The 20,679-nt window shown below is 45.0% G+C and overlaps 1 protein-coding gene across 1 annotated transcript in view; it reads left to right on the top strand.

Moving 5' to 3' along the window:
* Positions 1 to 545: 545 nt before the first annotated feature.
* The window catches only part of COLEC12 (collectin subfamily member 12), a 202,270-nt gene continuing 182,136 nt past the window's right edge, over positions 546 to 20,679 (top strand). Inside the window, exons 1-2 of the mRNA XM_082698757.1 lie at positions 546 to 800; positions 17,654 to 17,704. Coding sequence (XP_082554883.1) covers positions 794 to 800; positions 17,654 to 17,704 — 58 coding nt within the window. The 5' untranslated portion in view covers positions 546 to 793. The remainder of the gene's footprint in view (positions 801 to 17,653; positions 17,705 to 20,679) is intronic.

The following is a 20,679-nucleotide window of genomic DNA, read 5'->3' as shown; positions in this document are numbered from 1 at the left end:
AGAGTTGTAATGCTGCTCTGAGTTCTGTAAGGAGAGCATCTCATGGTGATTGCGGAATTAGCAACAGCTCTCCCCGGGTGACAGTGAGCGCGCTCACCTGTGTCCCGTTTTCCCTTCCGGCGTGAACAAGCGCACCTGAAATCTTGGAATACCTAGGACTTTCTCGCTTTGGTTTAATCTTCTGACCCTCTCCATGCCCCCCAGAGACGTTTGGGGAAGGGACAAGCTTACTTCGCCACCGCCGTGACGCTGTTGCTCCTCAACTCTCTCACCGCGCGTTCTAGATACTTTGGGGTCTAGAAACAAGCCCAGCAACAGCACCGTCGCGCACACCACGGGTGAACATTTGACCGCCCGGGAGACGCTTTCTTCCAGCTTCGTTCCACCGCGAATCCGACGAGGCAAAGGGAGCCCTGGGGCGAGGCACCGCGCGGAGGAGAGACTGGGCGAGAGAGCCGCCCGGCAGGGGCGAGCGCGGCCCCGAGGGCGGGGCGGGCGCGAGAGGGCGCGAGGGGGCGTGGGCGCGGCCGCCCGCGCGCCCCGGCGGGCCAGGGGGAGGGGCGCTGGCGGGAGCGGCGCCTCCCGCCCGGGGTGAGCGGCGCGCGCGGCAGCCCCGCGGCACAGAGCGCCGAGCTGGGAGCGCAGGCCGGCGGTGCAGGCGGCGAGGGAGGGCTAGAGCGCAGACGTCCGACGCGCGGCGCGGCTGCCATGGGCGCGCAGTGACCGGCTGTTCAGCGCGAATTTTCTCGGCAGCGCGGAGCTCCTTGACTGGCCGTGCGTCTCCTCCGTCACCATGAAAGGTAGGACGGCGGCGGGCTGCGCGGGGCTGCGGGCCGGCAGGGCGGGCTTCGGGGCGCGCGGGAGGGGACGGAGGTGCAAGCCTGCGCTTAACTTTCTCCGGGCAGAGGGCCAGAGGAGCGCGGCGCTGGGTTCGTGCGTGCACCGGTGGGGCGCTCCTCGGTTCCGGAGTTGGGCACGACAGGAGACCTAGATGTTCGGGGTTTTGGAGCGTGCAAGTAATCCCCTCCCCACCGTGTCTCTGCAAAGTAGTTTGGAGCCCTAAGTCGTTGTTTACGGATTCCAGTTCCCAACTTTTTAATTGAAAAAACATGCCGAGGAGAGGGGAGGCATCCTCATTCCCCCGAGTCAGTTTTCCGCTCTGCGGCGCTCCACTCTCTGTTTCGGGACCTCTCCTCCTGGCTGGTGCCGTTTCCCCATCCGAGAAGTCGACGTGCTGCCGGCTGGGTTGTTTCCTCCTGGACTCGGGGATGTTCTCAGTGCGTCCTCCCCACATCTGGCAATGATTAGGTGCCCGCGGAGTTCAGCTGGCTCAGAAAGTGCGTTTGGCATCTTTCTCCATCCGACCCACCGATTGGAAAATAACTGCTCTTCGTTCCGCGTCCCTTCCACGTGCCCGCCTGTGGAGCTGGTGTCCCCACGTGTGTTCAGAGGTGACACAAATCATCCCGCTGGTCGTCTCCGGAGCTGTGTCCTCTGCAGGCCGGCTTAGGGAAGTGTAGGATGTTACCGTACCTTTAAACTGAGTCACAAGGAGAAGGACTTTGCGGGGCAGCTTTCTATTTATTAGAAACATGAAGATTGGTTAGCAGAATTCTGATTTACATGCGAGATAAATAATTACAACAGAGGCATCAAAGTGAATCGTTTGGGGATGGGCCGACGTGGTGTTTACACAAGACTCGAGTTTCTGGTCTTGTACTAGGATAACACGTTTCAGATACAGCGCGGGCCGGGCCTGAGCGAGGGGGCTGGGTGTGAAGTGCCATCCGACCGCGGTGACCGCATTTCCAGCCGCCAGAGACCGGGCCATGCGATCGCTTTGACTTGCCAGGGTTGCTGTCCGAGGGAGGTGCCCGGGGAGCCCCACACTCTTGGAAAGTAACTTTTCCCTCTAGGTTTCTCCGAAAGGAAGTCCTCGCTAAACTATCCCGAGTGATAATGTCCTACCAATTAGGTGCCCTTCCAAGGTATTAGTTTCCTCATCAAGGAGACCCTAGGAATGGCAGGGACTGAATTCCAGGTGAAAAGTGGCCGTCCCCAGAAGAGAAACAAAAGATAGGATACACTTTTCTGGCTAGGGAATTTCGAAATGCAGTGGGGGATGTTTCTTCTTTTTCCTCTGTTTCTCTTCTCTCATTTACATTTTAGGAAACTCTTTCCTTGGCTAGCACTGATTAAAGGATCCTCCCAGCAAGGAAAGAGTTCACAGGCTACACATTACTTTGGGGCTCAGTTACCGTCATTTTAGCCAGAAGTTAATCCTCTCATTGCTGGTCACTGAGGCCAGTAGTCTTTGAACTGTTGGAAAAGATAAGCGAACTGCTCACTCCCTCAGTTCCTGAGTTGGTTCTTGAGCCCTGAAAATCTTGTTATGCTTTTTGACTGGGTAAATGACTGTTTTTTGCTGTTTGGGTATTTTTCAGTGTTATTAAAGAAAGACACGCCTGAAAGTCCTAAACGTATATTTGTGAGATTTACTCTGCATTCTGGATCAACTTGCAGACCCCCTGGCTCATTGCTTACCCTCTATGATCCAGGCACTGCCTAAAGCCCCCACATCCTTCTATCCCAGTGGGGGAGGGCTAATAAGGGACCTGTGAATCCCACGGTAGACTACTCACTTTGAAGTCCTCTTTTAAAAGGAAATATTCTGGAAGAAGTTTGCTTACCAACTGTTGCCATATAATTTACATTCATTTGTCTGTTTAGTAAAATGGGAAGGGAAGGAGACAGTAATAATTTTATAGAATCTACTAAGTGCCAGCCATGGTGCTATATCCTCTACAAAGCACTCTGTCAATTAATCTTCTCAACGATACTATGAGGTAGGTATTTGAACTCATATTATAGATGTGGAAACTGAGTGTAGAACAAACAGGAACTGGCAACCAGGAGTGTGGTAGGCACTGAAGACAAACTTTGCCAGTTTCCTTGTATTGCTTGGAAAGAGCTAGGACACCAGCTATGACAACTTCTGGTAGACCAGAAGAAAAGTAAATCTCAGACAATCGAGTAGCCAAGTAACCCGTATCTGGTACAGCAGCCAGGAAGGGGGTGGATCCAAGAAATTGGACACAAGCCTTCTGAAGCCAAGCACAGAGTATTTCTAGCCAGAGAGGAAGGACGCCTTTACCAAGTGGAATTATCTTGACATTTTGCCATTAGTTAACCAACGCAAAAGCTTCCTTGGATTTGTGATTATGTTGCATAGTTATTAACTCGTTATACTTAAGAAAGCCAACATTTCATTAGAATTTAATTTCCCTAAATGATAGAGGCCAGTGACAAGCCTTGCAAATGCTTAAAGTATTAACTTAAAACTTTTTTTAGACAAATAGAAAATTAGTGGACATGTTAGAAGTTACAGAAATTTTTCTTTCTTACGAGTCAGACACCTTTATAAGGTTTGACTTTCTGTTTGACTTTATAATTCCGATGTTTCATGGCCTGGGTAATAACCCTGGCTTTTGGAGTGTCATTCCATATCCGCCAGGAGTCACAGCGCCACCTATCTGTTGCATTCAGCAAATATTTGTCTCGGTCTCGGTCTTACTTCCTCCATCTCTGGAATCATAAGTACCAAAATAATGACATCATTATATATTTTCCAGAAGAAAATTACTTGCCTCATTGCTGCAATACTTGCAGTCTTCCAAACCGATTAAAACATGAAATTGGTTTTAATTTCCAGTTTCATTTTCAATTAGCTAGACCGCACCATTAATCTCATGGTTTTGGATAAATATTCACTTTCATTTTGAAGGAATCTGACTCCTCCAAAGTTAGGTGTGTTAATATTAAATCACATTTCTAGTTCTTAAAGTTGGTAATATTGGTGAGTTTTAAAGCAGCAGCACTTGTTGCCTAAGAGATGGCCAAAAACAACGACCAGCACATGGGACCACAGAGGTCCAAACCACCGTTCTAATTTAACACAGGGAGGAGGTTGGTGCCATCAAAACATAGTATTCAGCTGCTTATTTTTGTGTGCTTGTATATAAACATTTCTAAAATACTGTTGGCAATAATACTTTAAAAATGCTCTGGTAAGCAGTCTACTGCCGGTTGTTTTTCTGGACTCACAGACTCCTTGCCTTACCACTGTCTCTAAGATTTCTTGTCCTTAACTGGGATATGTAAACAATTGTGTAAGGGCTGACTGCACTGAAAGCATCATGTTTTATGAAAGGAACTGGAAACAAAATGAGGCCTTTTTCCCTTCACTGATTGGAACTGGGACTACCCTTCCTTTGGAAGGTGAATTTGCAATCTAATTATACTTTTGACTTTTCATTAGTTTGGGGATGCTTAACATTCTTAATCTGAGGCTAATTATTGCTAAGTATAGATCTTTCTTGTGGTCTCCTCCTCAATTTCCCAAGACTGTGCCCTGCTTACCCTCCCCCCGCTCCTTAACCATGCAGCTCATCCACTGATAAGGTATGACTGGGAAAAGCTGGCAGATGATAGTTCTCAAGCTATAGCAAACCAGGTGCCTAATTTTCTGAATTAACACTTATTCTCATTAAAATAGTATTTTAAGACAGTTGATGCAGCTGTTGCCAAAGTAAGTTAAATGGCCCTCCAAGTTTTCAGATGGGAAAATAGACATTTAAATTTTGTGTTAGAAGAAAAGCATATTTTGCCTGGGGTGAACACAGCTTGTGAGTAGTCTCTCAGGGGGCAAATCTGACATGACACATGTCTGCCCATGTTGGGAAGCAGGGGTGGGGTCCTGGGAGAGGAAGCCCAGAGCCCTGGCAGAGCACAGCCTTCCCGTTGGCGGTGTCTGTATCTGTGGTGCTTTTGGAAGTTCAGCTGGTGAATCAGAGTGGGAAGAATTGGACGGCCAGGTCGGGGGACAGCATTCTAGGCCTGAGAGATACACATCTACGAAGAGAGTCTACCCCCACCACGGGTCAGCTCTGCCAGGCTTATTCTGTCCTCTCCAACTTCTGCGATTCCGAAGGCCCAGGCTCACGGTCTCAGCTTCCAGAGTTCCTGTCTATGGCCCAGAACAGGGTCATGAGCTGGAAGATAAATGCCAGGGACGAGCTTGATCAGAACCATGGTTTATGCTTACCAGCAACTTGTTAGGTGTGACTGATGGCCACCTACATGCCCACTTATTATTTTTCTCTCTAATAATAGCTAACATTTACTGAACACCCGCCAAGCCAAGTGTTCTTATTTTCTCCATTTTTCAGATGGGAAAACTTAGGCTTAAAGAGGTATAGTTTCTTGTAGGGGCATCCAGCAAGTCAGTGGCAAAACTGGTATTCCAGGCAGTTTTAACTGATTCAGGCAGTCTGACTCCAGAAGCCGCATGTTACCCCTCTTGCTTAGACTTCTTAGCCAAACCCTGACATTCCACTCAATCAACACATCTTTGCTGAGTACCTACTGTGTGCTGCGTTCCAATAGTTACTAAGTAGCAACACAGAGAAGGTCCTATCATCTGGACTCAGACATGTAATCATTTGGCGTCAAAGGTCTGAAGAAACTGATGTGCTCTTCAACCAGCCATGAGAGGATCCTCTTTAGACAGGAGCTCTGCAAAGATAAAGCAGATTCCAGGGTCGTTGTGGTGTGGAGAGTTTATCTTTAGGAGGTTTTGCTTATGACTGACTGACTGAATGTGAATGGCCCACTGAAGCCAGCAGCTCTGAAAACAGCCTCTATACCACAGTCCTGCTGACAGGTTTGCCAGGAGAAAATGGAACATTGTCCGAAGTGCCATTTTCAAGAACAGACTTTAACCACCAGTAGGTGATCAGTTAAAAAAACCAATAAAAATAAAACAGTAGGAGTGGAGACAGTAATAAACATTTTGAGCAAGGGCTAGGGGAGGATAGATGTTTCTTCATAGAAAGTATTGCATTCTTTACTGCTGACAACACAGTTTCTGACCACACCAACAGAGCTTGAGGGAGGTAACTTTCAATCAAGCAGTGATTTGATTTCGGTGTCAGCGGGTGTTATTTGAAGAGCCCAAACCAATAGAGGACCTTGAAAGGGTCTTGCTGATTGCTTACGTAGGGGACCTTGGTAATTATATGGCAGTGAGAGCCAATGTAAACAGAAATTAGTAGTCCCAAATTTAAGATGCCAAAGAACTAATCCCTGAATTTATCATGCGTACTCAATCAGTACTCATTAGAATATAAAGGAAATGTGTTTTTCCACATGGGAGGAATTTTTAAAATTAAGTAAATTTATTGGACTGGGATTTATTAAATATGACTCCTTTATGCTTCCTGAATGGTTTGGGATTACAAATCTGTATCACATGAGGTCGTAGTCACTAGCACGAGAGATTGGACATTTGACATTCTGCCTAACTTGTCTTTGGTTTTCGTGGAAGCAGTTACACTTCTTTGAGTCTTAGTCACTTCCTTAAGACCTAGAAATGTTAGGAAACTCACAGATACTTATATAACAACTTATCATTCACAGGCAAAATAGTCCTGTCTTATAATGCAAAATACATACTTTAAAATACAACATTTCATAGAATGTCATCATACATAGTGATCCCAGGAGTTGAACCTGAGAATTCTAATGTGGTGACAAGGAGTCTGGACTGTGAAACCAGAGAGCCTGGTGGCCATATGCAAATTACCTAACCTTCCCTGAGGGGCCTGGTTTCCTTATCTGTCAAAGGGGGAACAGTAACAGCATCTGCCCAATGCCATTTTTGTTAGTTTGTTTTTTGGAGGATTCAATAGGTTAGGATAGATCAGTTCTTTAGAATGGTGTCCAATAGGTAAGGAAAATTCAGGACATTTTAGTTTTTGTAATCCTGTGTAATTGTAACCTGCTGCTTCCTCTAGGCAGTAATATAATTGCCAGTTCTGAACCATTTAAGTTAATCAAGTGATACAGTTTATACCATGAAGAACAGAGCTCAGTTTTGAAAGGAAAGTAATTTTCAAATTATGAATGTGTTAAAACTGACCTCAGGGATAGGAGGGAGCTGTGCTTTCTATAGGAACAGTGTTCATGTTTGTCCACCTCCAGCGGCTCTCTCTCGTGTTCTTGTCATCATTTTAATGTAATGTTAATAAAAAAAAACCACCCCCCACCCCCCCACACACAAACCAGCCCTACTGAAAATGCAGGGACCATATTTACAGTGAATTTGCAATTCTAGAGAAATCATATGATTTTTCTCATTTATGATAGTCGTAGAAAATTGATTTAATATTTGTAAATACATTTGATTTGCTCACGAGCACTAATTTTCCTGGAGCACCTTTGTTCAGGTGCCTACTGATAAAGACATAATATTTTAAAAATTTGTATCTCAAATGCAGTGTCCAGTTTTATCCAGTACCAATATGACATAAAAGAATCAAAACATAAAACAAATTTGTCTCTAAGGAACTATTAAGACGGGGCACCTGGGTGACTCAGTCATTAAGAGACTGTCTTTGGCTCAGGTCAGGATCCCAGGGTCCTGGGATTGAGCCCCACATTGGGCTCCCTGCTCAGCGGGAAGCCTTCTTCTCCCTCTCCCACTCCCCTTACCTGTGTTCCATCTCTTACTGTGTCTCTCTCTGTCAAATAAATAAAATCTTTATAAATATATTTATATTTCATATATATGTATAAAAAAGGAACTATTAAGACAGGTATGTATATATTTTTTTAAACTGTATGAGATCATGTCTATTTCACTGCTAGTGTTGATTTCCCATTAAGCTGTCGTATTTGTATTTTTTTTACTTTTTTGGGCTACCAAATCCTAACTGGCTTTCACTTATTCTTTAATATATTTAAATGTATTCAGATATTCTTTATATTAAATATATACAATGTTTAGCATAATACTGAGACATATTCAATATTTAGTACCTATATAGCCTGTCCTCAAGGAGCTTGCAGTCTGGTGGGCAGTGTAAGGCTTATGCGTAAACAACTGTAATCTAAGGTAAGATGTGAAAAGTGCCCTAGTTGAGATTCCGGTAAATGTTGCCAGAGGGCATGGGAGGAGAGGGCAACCTGCCTGCAGTCAGGGATATTTTCCTTTGGAGGGATAATGCAACTTGATTCATTATCTTGAATGAGAGTTCATATTTCAGATTGCATTATTCTAATTGTAATTGAAGAGGCAAATGGTGCATTGGGCCACCGCACAACCTTGCAGTATGACATTTCAGTATGGGAGATGAGAGAAAATTGAAGTTTTCTCAGACTTTGTCTCCTAAGCTTAATGTTGGTCTATCATTTGTAATTAATTACATTATATTGCTTTGGCATAACTGTTCGGATAACCTAAGTTATGGGATTTCTAACAAAACAGATGCGTCCTTTATGTTTGTCTGTCTGCCTGTATGTATGTATTTACTTATGTATTTACTGGGGGAGTTAGCCAAGACCAGTTATTTTTGCATGCCTCCAGAGAAATGGACAGCATTAGCTTTCCTTGACAAATGACCCATGTATTTGAGGGCTTCCAGAGCCCTTACAAAATTTGAGGCAGTGATTAGTCTTCCTCCAGACTTTCTTATTACTCACCCTACCAATGTGACTGTATGAGGGGGTTCCCTCCTAAAAGAAAGGGAAGCATGTCCTTCTCCCTGTAGTTACCCACGATGGGTAGATGTGGGGATCAAGGTTTTGAGTATCATATTTGTTTCTTACTTTTTAAGTTGTTGAAGCTGGCTCCTGGGGGAAATCTGGTTTAGCCCCCACTACCAATTTAGTGGTAAAAGTAACAAAAGACACACAACCACTTCAATTTTGTTGGACTGTAAAGAAGGAAAATGGTATTGTAGCTCTCTTTACCCTACAAGTAAGTATCTGCTGTTTTTACAAGCATCAGAATTATAAGTTGTGCCAGAAATTGGGGTCAGTTTGTGTCTATAATACTGACTAAAAGCAAAAAGCAAACAACAACAAAAAACACTTATACCACTAAACCAAAAAGTGATCCCATTGTGGAAAAACATAACATTTGAAAAGCAGCTGGGTAATTGAAATAAATCTTCTGTTATATTTGGAATAATCTAAAAGTATTTAAATGGCTACAAATTCCTTTTATCCATTTAGGGTAGGGTAGGGGAGAAGCCTGGAAGGCAGATCTAATTACCCCATCAAAATTATCCTGAACCTCTGTATCTTACTACACTGCATTGAGCTCATTCCCTTGCAGAATACTTAACAAGTGTGGCCCAAAATTGTTAGTAGGGTAAAGCAAACTATACAAGGGGCCACATAAGGTTTTATATTTAGAAAGCTCTGAAGCCATGGCAGGTAGTACCAGTTTGGTTCTTAGGGTTAAATCAAGGTTAAAGAGTGTATGTCCTTGGGGTTATGGACATTGGGCAGGGTATGTGCTTTGGTGAGTGCTGTGAAGTGTGTAAACCTGGCGATTCACAGACCTGTACCCCTGGGGATAAAAATATATGTTTATAAAAAATTAAAAAAATTAAAAAAAAAGAGTGTATGTCTTCAGTTTTTGTAGCTCAAATTCATTAAGACACATTTTTTTTTTTTTAATTATCAACTGGATACTTCAGTGCCAGTTAGCTATAGACCATATTGAACCCACCCTGCATATTACCCTTGCTAACCAAAATTCCCTGCTGTTTACCTCCCCGGATGCTCACTTCAGACGGGAACTTTGTGTCTTTTGAAACTCAATCACTGGGGCACCTGGGTGGCTCAGTAAGTTGGGCATCCGACTCTTGATTTCAGCTGGGGTCACAAGTTGAGCCGGAGTTCCAACTCAGGTCTTAGAATTCCAAAGCCCAAGCTTTACCAGTATATCACTCTAGCTTTAGGAGAAAAGTCTTCCCGAACACCACAGCAGTGTCCCAGGGGCTGTCCAAAATACTTAGCAACCTAGGTGACACTCTGTGGAGGCCACAGTTTCCCAGACCACTAACTCCATGAAAGCTTCTCCATGCAGCACTGGCCAATGAAGGGTGACTGTAGTAGACTCAGGGGCATTTGGCCCCAGGAGTGCAAGGGCACTCTCTCTTCTCCTCACCACCCAGCAGTGCTACAGTAGGTATTGGTGGTAGGAACACATGGGAAGAGCTAGCAGGAATGCTCCCAGCAGAGCACATTCACCAGTTGGTTTGGAAGCAGTTAAACATTTTACCCACACCCCGATGGGACTATGCCGTTTTGTTCTAACAGTGATGGGTTTATAAGAACTGGGACTGCACTGAGGTAGAAAGAGCACAGAGTCACTGATGGCTGTGTAATCTGGACAGCATCACCGAACCCACCTTGGAAAGAACTCTGAACTCGGCCTGGCCTCTGTCCCCAGTCCTTCAGCCTGGCTCCTAAAAAAAGTCTGAACTCGTTCTGTTCAGTCTGGCCTTTGTCAGGACCTGCGGTGTGCCAGGGATTGATGGCTGCAAGTCCAGACTTTGTATTCTGTTGCTGCAGGTTGAACTCCTCACGCTGGCTCTTTGCAGCGGGGTGGTCCTGGGTCCTCTGCACCTCTCTGGCCATCGCCGTCCGTAGGACCTGAGCACTTTCATTGTTGTCTACCTGCCTTTTATCTTCCACCCACATTCCCTTGTTTTTTGTTTGCTTTTTTTTTTAATCACAGTCAGACATGTACATAGTTCGAGGAGTTGACTAATATTTATTATGAATGAGATTTGTTATGAAAAATGGCAGTTGCCGGCCTGGCCCACCTTCATTTCATCATTTTCCAGTCCCCAGAGGCAGCCTCTTCAGAACATTTTTAGCATTTTCTTTGGCATTTACTTTTCTTGCGGTTATCTACTAATGCCTGACAAACCTTCCCCAAACCCTGCAGCTTAAAACAACTGTTGTTTATTTGTTCAAGATTCTACAATTTGGGCTGGACTCTGCTTCCTGAGGGGTTGGCCAGGCTGGCCGGCCTCACCCCCACGGCTGGGCATCAGCAGGGGTGGCTGGAACGGCTTCCTTCCAGTCATCGGCTCTCGTCCTCCAGAGATCTTCTCTTCTGGGGGAGCCCCTAGTCCTGCATGGTAGTCGGACTTTGCCCACCGTAGCTGCCTTCCAGGAGGGTGAAAACAGAAACTGCATCTCAGGCCCAGTTCCTGAGGTCACTCATTGCCACTTCTGGCAAATTCCATCAGCCAAAGCAAGTTGTAGGGCCCTCCCAGATTCAAGAGAGTGGAAGTGGACTTGCACGTGGAGGGATGAAAAGAATTACTGGTAGTCCTTTATGCAGACCTTCTGCCACAGAGCCTTTTCTTTAAGTCCCATGCTTATGGCACTCTTCCTCCTCCTCTCCCTCCCCCTCATTACTACCATTATTTTGAGTTTAGGCATTATATATTGACTTCCCTTTATATCTGATAAGGATTTAGTCCTTTCACTCTTCATCTCCACCCAACACCCTCATGGACGCCTTCTGTTGCTCTCCATCATCTCGATATAGTCACATCACCGTCTTGATTAAAGCAATATTTAGTGTTCACTGCTGACTCCTATTTCTTTCTTGCATAACTTCTCTTCTTCTAGGGTTATTTTGTTTGCTTAGCTTCCTAGATATATACATGTCATCATCCATCCCAAATTTCTTCCAGTTTCCCAGATCTCTACACAGGTGTTCACCTGTAGTAGATGTTCTCTCATTTCTGTCTTTTTGAAGAAATCTTCCTTGGAGCCTTCTGACTTCCTCAGGGTTAAGGTTAGGTTGGGGTGTATAGTGTGCATGTATACGGGGACACACACACACACACGTCTTTCTGGGTTCGTTCCTTATTTTAGTGGAATGCATTCTCCAATAATGTCTTGAGGAAAGTGTGCATGAGAGGTATGTTTTAGAGGGATCTGTGGGTTTGAAGAAATCTTTATATTACCTATTTATTCATTTGAGAGATTTCTATGTAGGAAATAATTTAGCCTTAGAATTTTGAGGGCATTGATCTATTTTCTTTTAGCTTTGTTGTTGAGAAGTGAGGTAACTTTTTAAATTTTTTCTTTTTTTTTTTTCCTTTAGGTAGCCTTCCCCCACCCCCTTCCCCTGTCTGGAAGCTTTCAGGATTTTCTTTTTGTCCTCGGTGTTCTGAAATGTTGTAGTGATGTGCTTTGGAACAGATCTCTTTCCTTTGTGCTGGGAAGTAATAGGCCCTTTCTCTCTAAAGACTCCTATCCTTCAGTACTGAAAATTGCTGTTAAGTTTTCCTTCTGATGGTTCTCTACCATCAAAGAAATATTCTTTTACCCAAAACACCTGTTACTTGAATATTGGCCCCACTGAATGGATTCTCTAAACAATTATTTTTGGTCTTTGCTCCTTTTTTTTTTTTTTTAAAGATTTTATTTATTCATTTGACAGACAGAGATCACAAGTAGGCAGAGAAGCAGGCAGAGAGAGGAGGAAGCATGACCCTGGGATCATGACCGGAGCTGAAGGCAGAGGCTTTAACCCACTGAGCCACCCAGGCGCCGCATCTTTGCTCTTTTCCATTTACTTGCTTTTTTCTTCCTACTCTCAGAATATGTCAACCCTATTTCCCAGCTCTTCTATTAGGTTTTTATTTTTGTGATCATACTTTTAATTTCCCAGAGCTTTTTCTTTTTCTCTGTGGTTCTTTCTTTGTTATAGCATCCTGTTCTAATTTTATGGATATGTTATCTTCTCTCACCTCTCTAAGGATTTTAATGGTAGAATATTTTTCTTGAAAATGTTATCATGTCACCTGTATTTCCTCCAGATTTCTTTATCTGATTTCTTTATTTTCCTCTTTGTCTTTTCATGTTAGAGGCTGTGTCAGATGTGTGGTGTCTTCTCATCTGTGGGAGCAGGTTATTATAAGGGTTAATTAGAACCTCTCTGTTTCCGTGGGATTTGTGAACTATGACTATCACTCTAAGCTGAAATGGCTGGGCTGTTCCACCGGGGACCTCCCAGAATCAGAAACATTCGTTTGTTTTCCTCTTAACTGGTCAGATTTCCCAGGAAGAACCTTCCCGTCTTTGGCCTGAAGGGTCCACACTGGCTGACTGAGTGGGAGAGGAGGACCGTGTGTCTGGACATTCAGTGTGTAAACTTTCACCTTTCCCCCGATTCCACAACAGTCCCCTCATCTCAGCTGTTCCTGGTGTCCTCGAGACAAGTGACCTTTTGTTTTTAACTTCTCTGAATAATAAACCTTAGACCTTCTACTGTAGTCAGGGAGGGCCAGTTACCTAACTTGGCAGGGAGACTTGGGAAGTTCAGCTGCTTTTTTTTTTTTTTCCCCTGCATACCACACAAACTGTATAAAATGTGTAAGTCAGTGGGGTTGTTTTGCTTTGTTTTAGTTTGGTATATTCACAGGCTTTGAAACTATCATTACAATAAATTTTAGAATATTTCTGTCACCCCCAAAAGAAATCCCATACCCATTAGCATTCACTCCCTATTTTCACCCTAAAACCTCCAGCCCTGGGCAGCCTTTGAGCTGCTTTCCAACTCCATGAATTTGTCTCGTGTAGACATTTCATTTCATAGAAATGGAGTTGTACACTATGCAGTCTGTCATGACTGGCTTCTTCCACTTTGCATGATGTTTTCAAGGCCATCCACGTTGTGGTGTGTGTCAGTGTTTCCTTCCTTTTTATAGCTCAGTCATACTCCATTGTAGGTCTCTATGCTAATTTATCCCTTCATCATTTTGTGGACATTCAGGTTGTTTCCACTTTTCTCTGTTATGACTAATAACCGCTACGGACGTTTGTCTGCAAGGTTTTGTGTAGACATTGTCGTGTCTCTTGGGTGTATGCCTAGAGCAGAATGGCTGCATCATACAGTGTCTCTTTGCTTCACCTTTTGAAGAACAGTCGGACCGTGTTCCAAAGTGACCGCACCATTTCACATTGTCACCATAGCGTAGGAGGTTTCTGATTTCTGCACATCCTTGCCACTATCTGTTATCTTTCTGGTTATAGTCAGCTGCTTCTTTCATATATGTTCATCCCATCCTCCTATTTTAGCCTTGCCTTGATTCTCCTTCAAGAGTGACCTGTGCTCCATATTCCTTAGCCTTTTCAGGATTCTGTGGTGGAAAGCATTGCATCTTAGCCTTGCTGCTGCTAGCACAGGGGTCGGTTTCTTGGGTCTGTGAGGCCAGTGACTATCATGGTCAGTGACTATCTGGGTCTTAGTCTTGGTCTGTCTACTCATAAGTTGTGAGACCTGGAGTCAAGTTATATACCTGCCTCGAGGCTCAGTTTTCTCATCTGTAAAACAGAAGCATCGTGAAGGGGAAGTACCTGATATATAGGAGGTATTAACTAATTATTAGTTCTCTTATTTTCCACAAACATGGTAGATATTCAAAAAGAGAAAGATTTAAGCTCTTTCCTTCAGGAATTCATTAGCTGGTAGTAGAGATAGACACAAGTATAACTGTAATCTACTTAATTCTCAACAACTACTGGGTATCTGTAACATGCTACAAATGCACTAGCTGCTGAGGGTACAACATGGCAAGTTTCCTGTTTTCCGTGTGGTGGCATGAAAACCAGAACTGGAATATGGGGCAGATGAAGGAAAGTACTGTCAGAGGGATGCAAAGGGAGTGTATGGGAAGAAGAGGTAAATTCTAACTGTAGGACATCACATACTCAGTCCTCAAACCGACTGAACGTCTTCACTTAACTCACTGAGATTTTCACATCCACAGGCTCTCCATCCTGTAAAGACAGTCTGGGATGCACTTAGCTTGGGCCTCTAGGGTGTGAGGAAAGGTTTTGAGAACAGAATAAAACACTGCACACCATGTCAGCCTTATCTGTCATCCTCAAACCATCTGTCTGCCACTGTGGGCCCCATTGTAGTGTTCTGCCCTCTAAAATGTTCCGTAGTTAGGAACACTTGACCTCTCATCTTCTCTCCTGGGGCTTGTGTAGCCTGATGTGGGTTGCCCACACAGCCACAGAGCCATCGGCTCTGGCCTCTTTCTCTTTCTCTGGCTCCGTCACCAGCATGAATGGTTTGTTTGTTGGCTGCACAGCTGGGAAAACGTGGCTGTGGGCCCTGTGGGCCCTAATGAACTGTGGGTAAGTATTACCTGACCGACTGTACCCAGGCTTTAAGGATATGAGAAAAGGATTCTAAGATCAGCTGTTGAAAACATGGAGTGAAACAAAATTAAACAAGTTTTTTTCCTCTTTCTATTAGCACTTCTCAGATCTCTAATAGTTTAAAAACCACGATGAATTGCCAAGAAAGGGGTATAGTATGCCATGTTTCCCAAATTCTCTCTGTCCCTCCAAAGGGAAAACATTAAGAAGACTCACTTAAGATGCTTCTCTGTGAGAACTTCCCTGATCATCCAAGTGAGATGTGATCTGTGGTACTTGACGTATACCCCTCAGAGTTCATGATTTTCTAGTTGTAGAGTTGGTTGAGACAAAACTTTATATTCTTTTAGTAGCTGCTGTAAGAATTCCTGATCCCCTTTTGGGATGAGGCTTAAGACAAGAACCAGGAGATCCTTGAGTCTTATTAGGGGTCACCTGGAAGGCCTTTGTTTTCTTGAACCCCTGAATGAGTTTGAGTATGTTAATTTGGAGACAGAGCTGAATTGCTTTAATAACAAAAATATGAGACATTTGAAGTTCCCAGGGAAATTTCAGGAAGGAGACAGGAGTCAGTCAGACTAAATGCTGCATGGGAAAAAGATCAGAGAGGAAAAAGAAAACAAACAAACAAACTAATGGTAGGCCTGCTGAAAAGAAGCTTTGGCCGGGGGAGAACAGAAATGTCTAATGGGAAATTTTAAGCTATTTGCTGTGAGGGGTACAGCATAAATCACTCTTTTGTTTCCACTGTGACATCCTCAGTGATGCCTCCTTTGCAACATCTGTGTGTGAGTAGATCCTTCTGCAGATGGGACAGGATGGAGGGGAGGCTGGAGTTGGCAGGGGAGGCTGACATCGGGGTGGTACCATTCCCTGTGCTCCTGTCTTATCCACTCCACTAGGATCCAAGCATGTTGTTTATTGAATGAGTGAATAATAAATGCATGGATTTCTAAGCAGAAGCAGCAGATAAGGGTTTCTCATTAATCGAGACTAGACCAAGCTACTCAGCCATTAATAGGATGGGATTACTTAGTAAAGCTGGCCCAGAGGAGCTTAACGTGTATTTGTAGAAATAACCAGTCACTGAGTGACTGAGAAAGGTGCTGTTCTCTGGGTGGCAAGCATGTTCTAACATGTAGAAAGAACTAAAGCATTAATCTTTGACATAAGGAGACTGCTTTAATTATGAAGACCTGGCCTTTTAGATTCCCAGCAAGATCTCTTCCCTGTTCTCCGAGTAAGGAAACGATGATAAAAGACAGAGCTATCACACTTCTCATGTCTCTGCTGGAAGCAGTTGCTCTCTCCGTTGGGTTTTCAGAGCACCTCATTACACAGTAGTGCCCCAAGGCCCACTGCATTGCGTTGTCGATGTCCTACATCTTGGGTTTTCTCACGACATTTGAAGGTTCAGATAGATCCACGTCCTGCATCCCATTTGGGGTCTGAAAAAGAGGATCACAGAGGCTTTATTTCCCCCCTTGAAAGCCTGTCAGCTTCTTGAGGGAAGGAACCGGGTTTCACTCATTTCTGAAGCCCCTCTGCTTGGTGGTCTCTGGTCCAAATAAGTGCTTTTGAATTGAACCGCTTGCAGGGGGAGAGCTGAGTGCTGGCATCATGGTGACCGGCTCAAGAGAAGCTGATTTGGGTTCCCTGGAAAGTCCTCACCTTGACACCTTTACTTGTTGTCAGAAGTTGCCTGAGAAATCACGAGACCCAACCCTTGGAAGAACTGTAAAATGGGTTCCTTATTATTGTGATAAGGAATCACATTGCCTTTGTCTTGGTGGGGGTTGGGGGGGTGGTGGTCCATTCCGACCTTTTGGTAGAAAGCTTTGCTGACCTATTACTTTTGTTTCCAGAGGGGCCTTCATTTAGGAATTCCCAGAACAAGGTTGTGTTTTGAAATGTATTTACTGGGAAACCATCTGTAGGTCCCAGTTATCCAATGGCAAGGAAATGGGGAAAGATTCCGTTGTCACTGCAGAAGCCATGCTGTGCTCCTGAGATGCCACATTTAGACGTGACCCCGGATCCTAGCATCTGAGAGGGAGGGCTTTAGGCTCACTCAGTTCTGTGACGATAATGTAACCCTCTGGACAGCTGGTTGTCCAGTCATCGTTCGACAAAGTTTATTTCGCCCCTGCTTTGTGGCAGGCATGGGGGATTTGTTAATGAAACAAAACAAAAAAGGTGTGTGCTCACAGAATGCATGATAACACCACACACACACACACACACACACACACACACACAACATACACACTCAAGGATGGTATCAGAGAATAATATTAAAACAGGGTGGTATGACAGGGATGGCCAGGTTGTGGTCCAGAAAGGCATCCCAGAGATGTCACACTTCAGCCAAGACCTGAATTAGAAGGAGTCTCCTCAAAACAGGAGGAAGAGCATTCCAGCCAGAGGGAACAGCCAGTGCGGGGACCCTGTGGTCTTTCTCAGAAAGCGTGGCATGCTCTAGGAGCAGAAGGACAAGTGTGAGGAAGGTAGAGAGGATGGAGATCGAAGCCGTGGGATCCCTCACCCACCGCGTGCTTCTCTGCCTTCCCAGGGTTAACCCGTGTCTTTTCTTCTCCCACAGACGACTTTGCAGAAGAGGAGGAGGTGCAGTCCTTCGGTTACAAGAGGTTTGGTGAGTTCTAGCAAAGCTCTTTTCCTTCTCCATGCCTGATCTGGGTTGTGGTAACAGGCACGTGAATATATGTTCTGAGGTCCAGTTTTGGTTGGAAATGGAGTTTCTGTGTAACAGAGGATGATTTCTCGTAACCCTGATGGTAATGGAACAGGAGCTGTGCCCAGGCGTGGAAAGCAATGGGATGCTCTTGGGGTTCTCTGAATACAAACCGGATGGTTTAATATGCGGAACAATGGGCAAGATAACTCTGTGACAGGACAGAAGCAAAAATACACAACATTTCTCTGTTTTGATATTTGGAAAACATTTTTGCCCTCTTTTCTCGTCTCATGTCCATAACTTAGCGGATAAGTGAACTTAGCGGATAAGTGAGAGGAAGACTTTCTCCAGGAAACCAGGCAGACAGAGGTGCCCTGTGGTAGCCTGGAAAGTGGCCCCCAGAGACATGTATGTCCGGATCTCTGGAATTTGCACGTTACCTTCGATGGCAAAAGGTGCTTTGCTGATGGGATTAAATTGAAGACCTTGAGATGGAGAGATTGTCCTGGGCTACCTGGTTGGGCTCTGAGCTCCATGGGAGTGTGCTCGTAAGAGGGAGGGAGAGGGATGTTAAATGACTGAGGAGAAGGTGGAGGGCAGGTGGGAGCACATCACTCTGACGGTGGGAAAGGGGCCACAGGCCAAGGACTACAGGTGGTCACTAGAAGCCAAAAAAGGCAAAGAAATGGATTTTCTGGTCCGAGCCTCGGGAGGGAGCACAGCCCTGCCAACATCTTGATTTCAGCTGACTGGAGTCAATTTCAGAGTTCTGGCCCCTCAAACTGTGAGAGGAGAGCTTTGTGTTGTTTTAGGCCACCATGTGTGTGGAAATCTATTACGGCGGCCGGAGGGAACTGAAACACGGTCCTCCGTCTCTGAGGCTGCTGCACACCGTGCGAGTCTCTCTCCGACCGCGCGTCTCATGCTCTGCACTCTGGGTTTGGGCTGCCAGTGAACACAGCAGGTTCCAGAGACAGCTCGAGGGAACTGGGCTTGTTCCATCCGGCTTGTTCCTGTGCCTTGGCAAGTGGAAAAGAAGAAGGATGGAGGAGAAAAGAAGGAGGAGAAAAGAATGAGTGAGTGTGTGTGTGTCTGTGTGTGTGTGTGTGTGTGTGTGTGAGAGAGAGAGAGAGAGAGAGAGAGAGAGAATGTAAAAGAGAATGAATCTACTTCCTGTTGTTTAAAACAAAACAACAAAAAAAAAAAACCCAACTCCTGGCTGGACTTTGATTTAAGTTAATAGTCCCCAGCTGCTTGGCTCCGTCATTGCTTTAGCATTCTTCCTTCTGGATATACTTCTGCATCTCTTTCTGTGCAGGAGTAGGGCTTTACAGTGGGAATGCAGCAGCATCAAGCTGACAGCTCCTCCATTCATGTGCTGGCAGAGATGCTCAGCACTTTCTCGCCACTGTCCTTTATCTGCACGTTACCTGTTTCGGGATGGTGCCCTGTGTTGCCCTGCTAGGGTGGGCTCACTCAACATGATAGCAGGAGCCAACATGAACCCGGGAATTAAAAAGGGAAAGAAAGACAGAACAGACCAAAATGCAAAGGTAGAAATAGGGGCGCCTGGGTGGCTCAGTCCGTTAAGCGTCTGCCTTGGGCTCAGGTCATGATCCCAGGGTCCTGGAATCAAGTCCTGCATGAGGCTCCTTGCTCAGTGGGGAGCCTGCTTCTCCCCCTACCCGCTGCTCTCCCTGCTTTGTGCTCTCATGCTCTCTCTCTAGCAAATAAATAAATGTTAAAAAAAAAAAAAGGTGGAAATAAAGAGAGAAATCAAACTTGTCAAAGAAGGCAAAATCAATATTGACATGCCTATTTTGGAAATCAGTAGATTGCAGATATTTATTTGGACATTAGTTGAAATATGAAGAACCATGAGGGAAAGTTTCTTTAAGAAGAGTGACCGGGGGGGCGCCTGGGTGGCTCAGTGTGTTAAAGCCTCTGCCTTCGGCTCTGTTGTGATCCCAGGGTCCTGGGATGGAGCCCCACATCCGGCTTCTGCTCAGCAGGGAGCCTGCTTCTTCCTCTCTCTCTGCCTGCCTCTCTGCCTACTTGTGATGTTTGTCTGTCAAATAAATAAATAAAATCTTCAAAAACAAAAAGTGACCGGGTGGCTGGGTTGATCAGGCGGTCGGGCATCTGCCTTCAGCTCCAGTCATGATCTCCAGGCCCTGGGATCAAGCCCCATGTTGGGCTCCCAACCTGCTGGGAAGTCTGCTTCTCTCTTTCCCTCTCCCCATGCTTGTGTGCTCTGTCTTTGTCTGTCTCTCAAATGAATTAATAAAAATCTTTAAAAAAAAAAAAAAGAGTGACCTTGAGAGTAATTTTATTTAAAATTTCATGACCCCGTGACTAGCTACATGGGTGGGGATTTGGTGAAAAAATACACACAAATAATAGTTGCTGGAAGATTTATTATTATTAATTTATTTAATTATGCGTGGAAATCATAAACCGATGACTTAGAAGACACACGATAACAACTTACCAGTCCTGGAGACCGTGAGCAGAGAGGCAGGGAGAGAGAGAGAGCAGGTGGTGCGAGTGGATGATGAGGGTGAAATTAATGTGGGGCATCTTGGAAAGGGTTATGAGAGAGGTGTCCCAGCATTGAGAGTTCTTGGGGTGAGTCTTTAGTCAAAGTGATGGATATCCAGCCGAGGGGTAGAGTAGAATTTTGAAGATGGAAGAGCCTTTGAGATTATTTAAAGCAGCCTTTCATTTTATAGATAAGCAAGGTGAGGCCCAGATAGACTCAGTCCTTGTTCAGCTGGACGCTGGGTTTTCTACCCCTCAGGCAAGCTAGTCTTGTGGAAGGTCCCACAATGGGGCTGAGGTGATTTCTCAACTCCCATATCCTAGAAGGGTCCCTGCAGTTCTAGAACCCTAAAGTGGACTGCGGCCCCACCATGGAGCCTCATCATTTTTGC

This window comes from Mustela nivalis (assembly GCF_964662115.1).
Source record: "Mustela nivalis genome assembly, chromosome: 14".
Classification (NCBI taxonomy): domain Eukaryota; kingdom Metazoa; phylum Chordata; class Mammalia; order Carnivora; family Mustelidae; genus Mustela; species Mustela nivalis.
The sequence above is the reverse complement of the archived record's forward strand: the minus strand, read 5'-3'. Positions and strand labels throughout refer to the sequence as shown.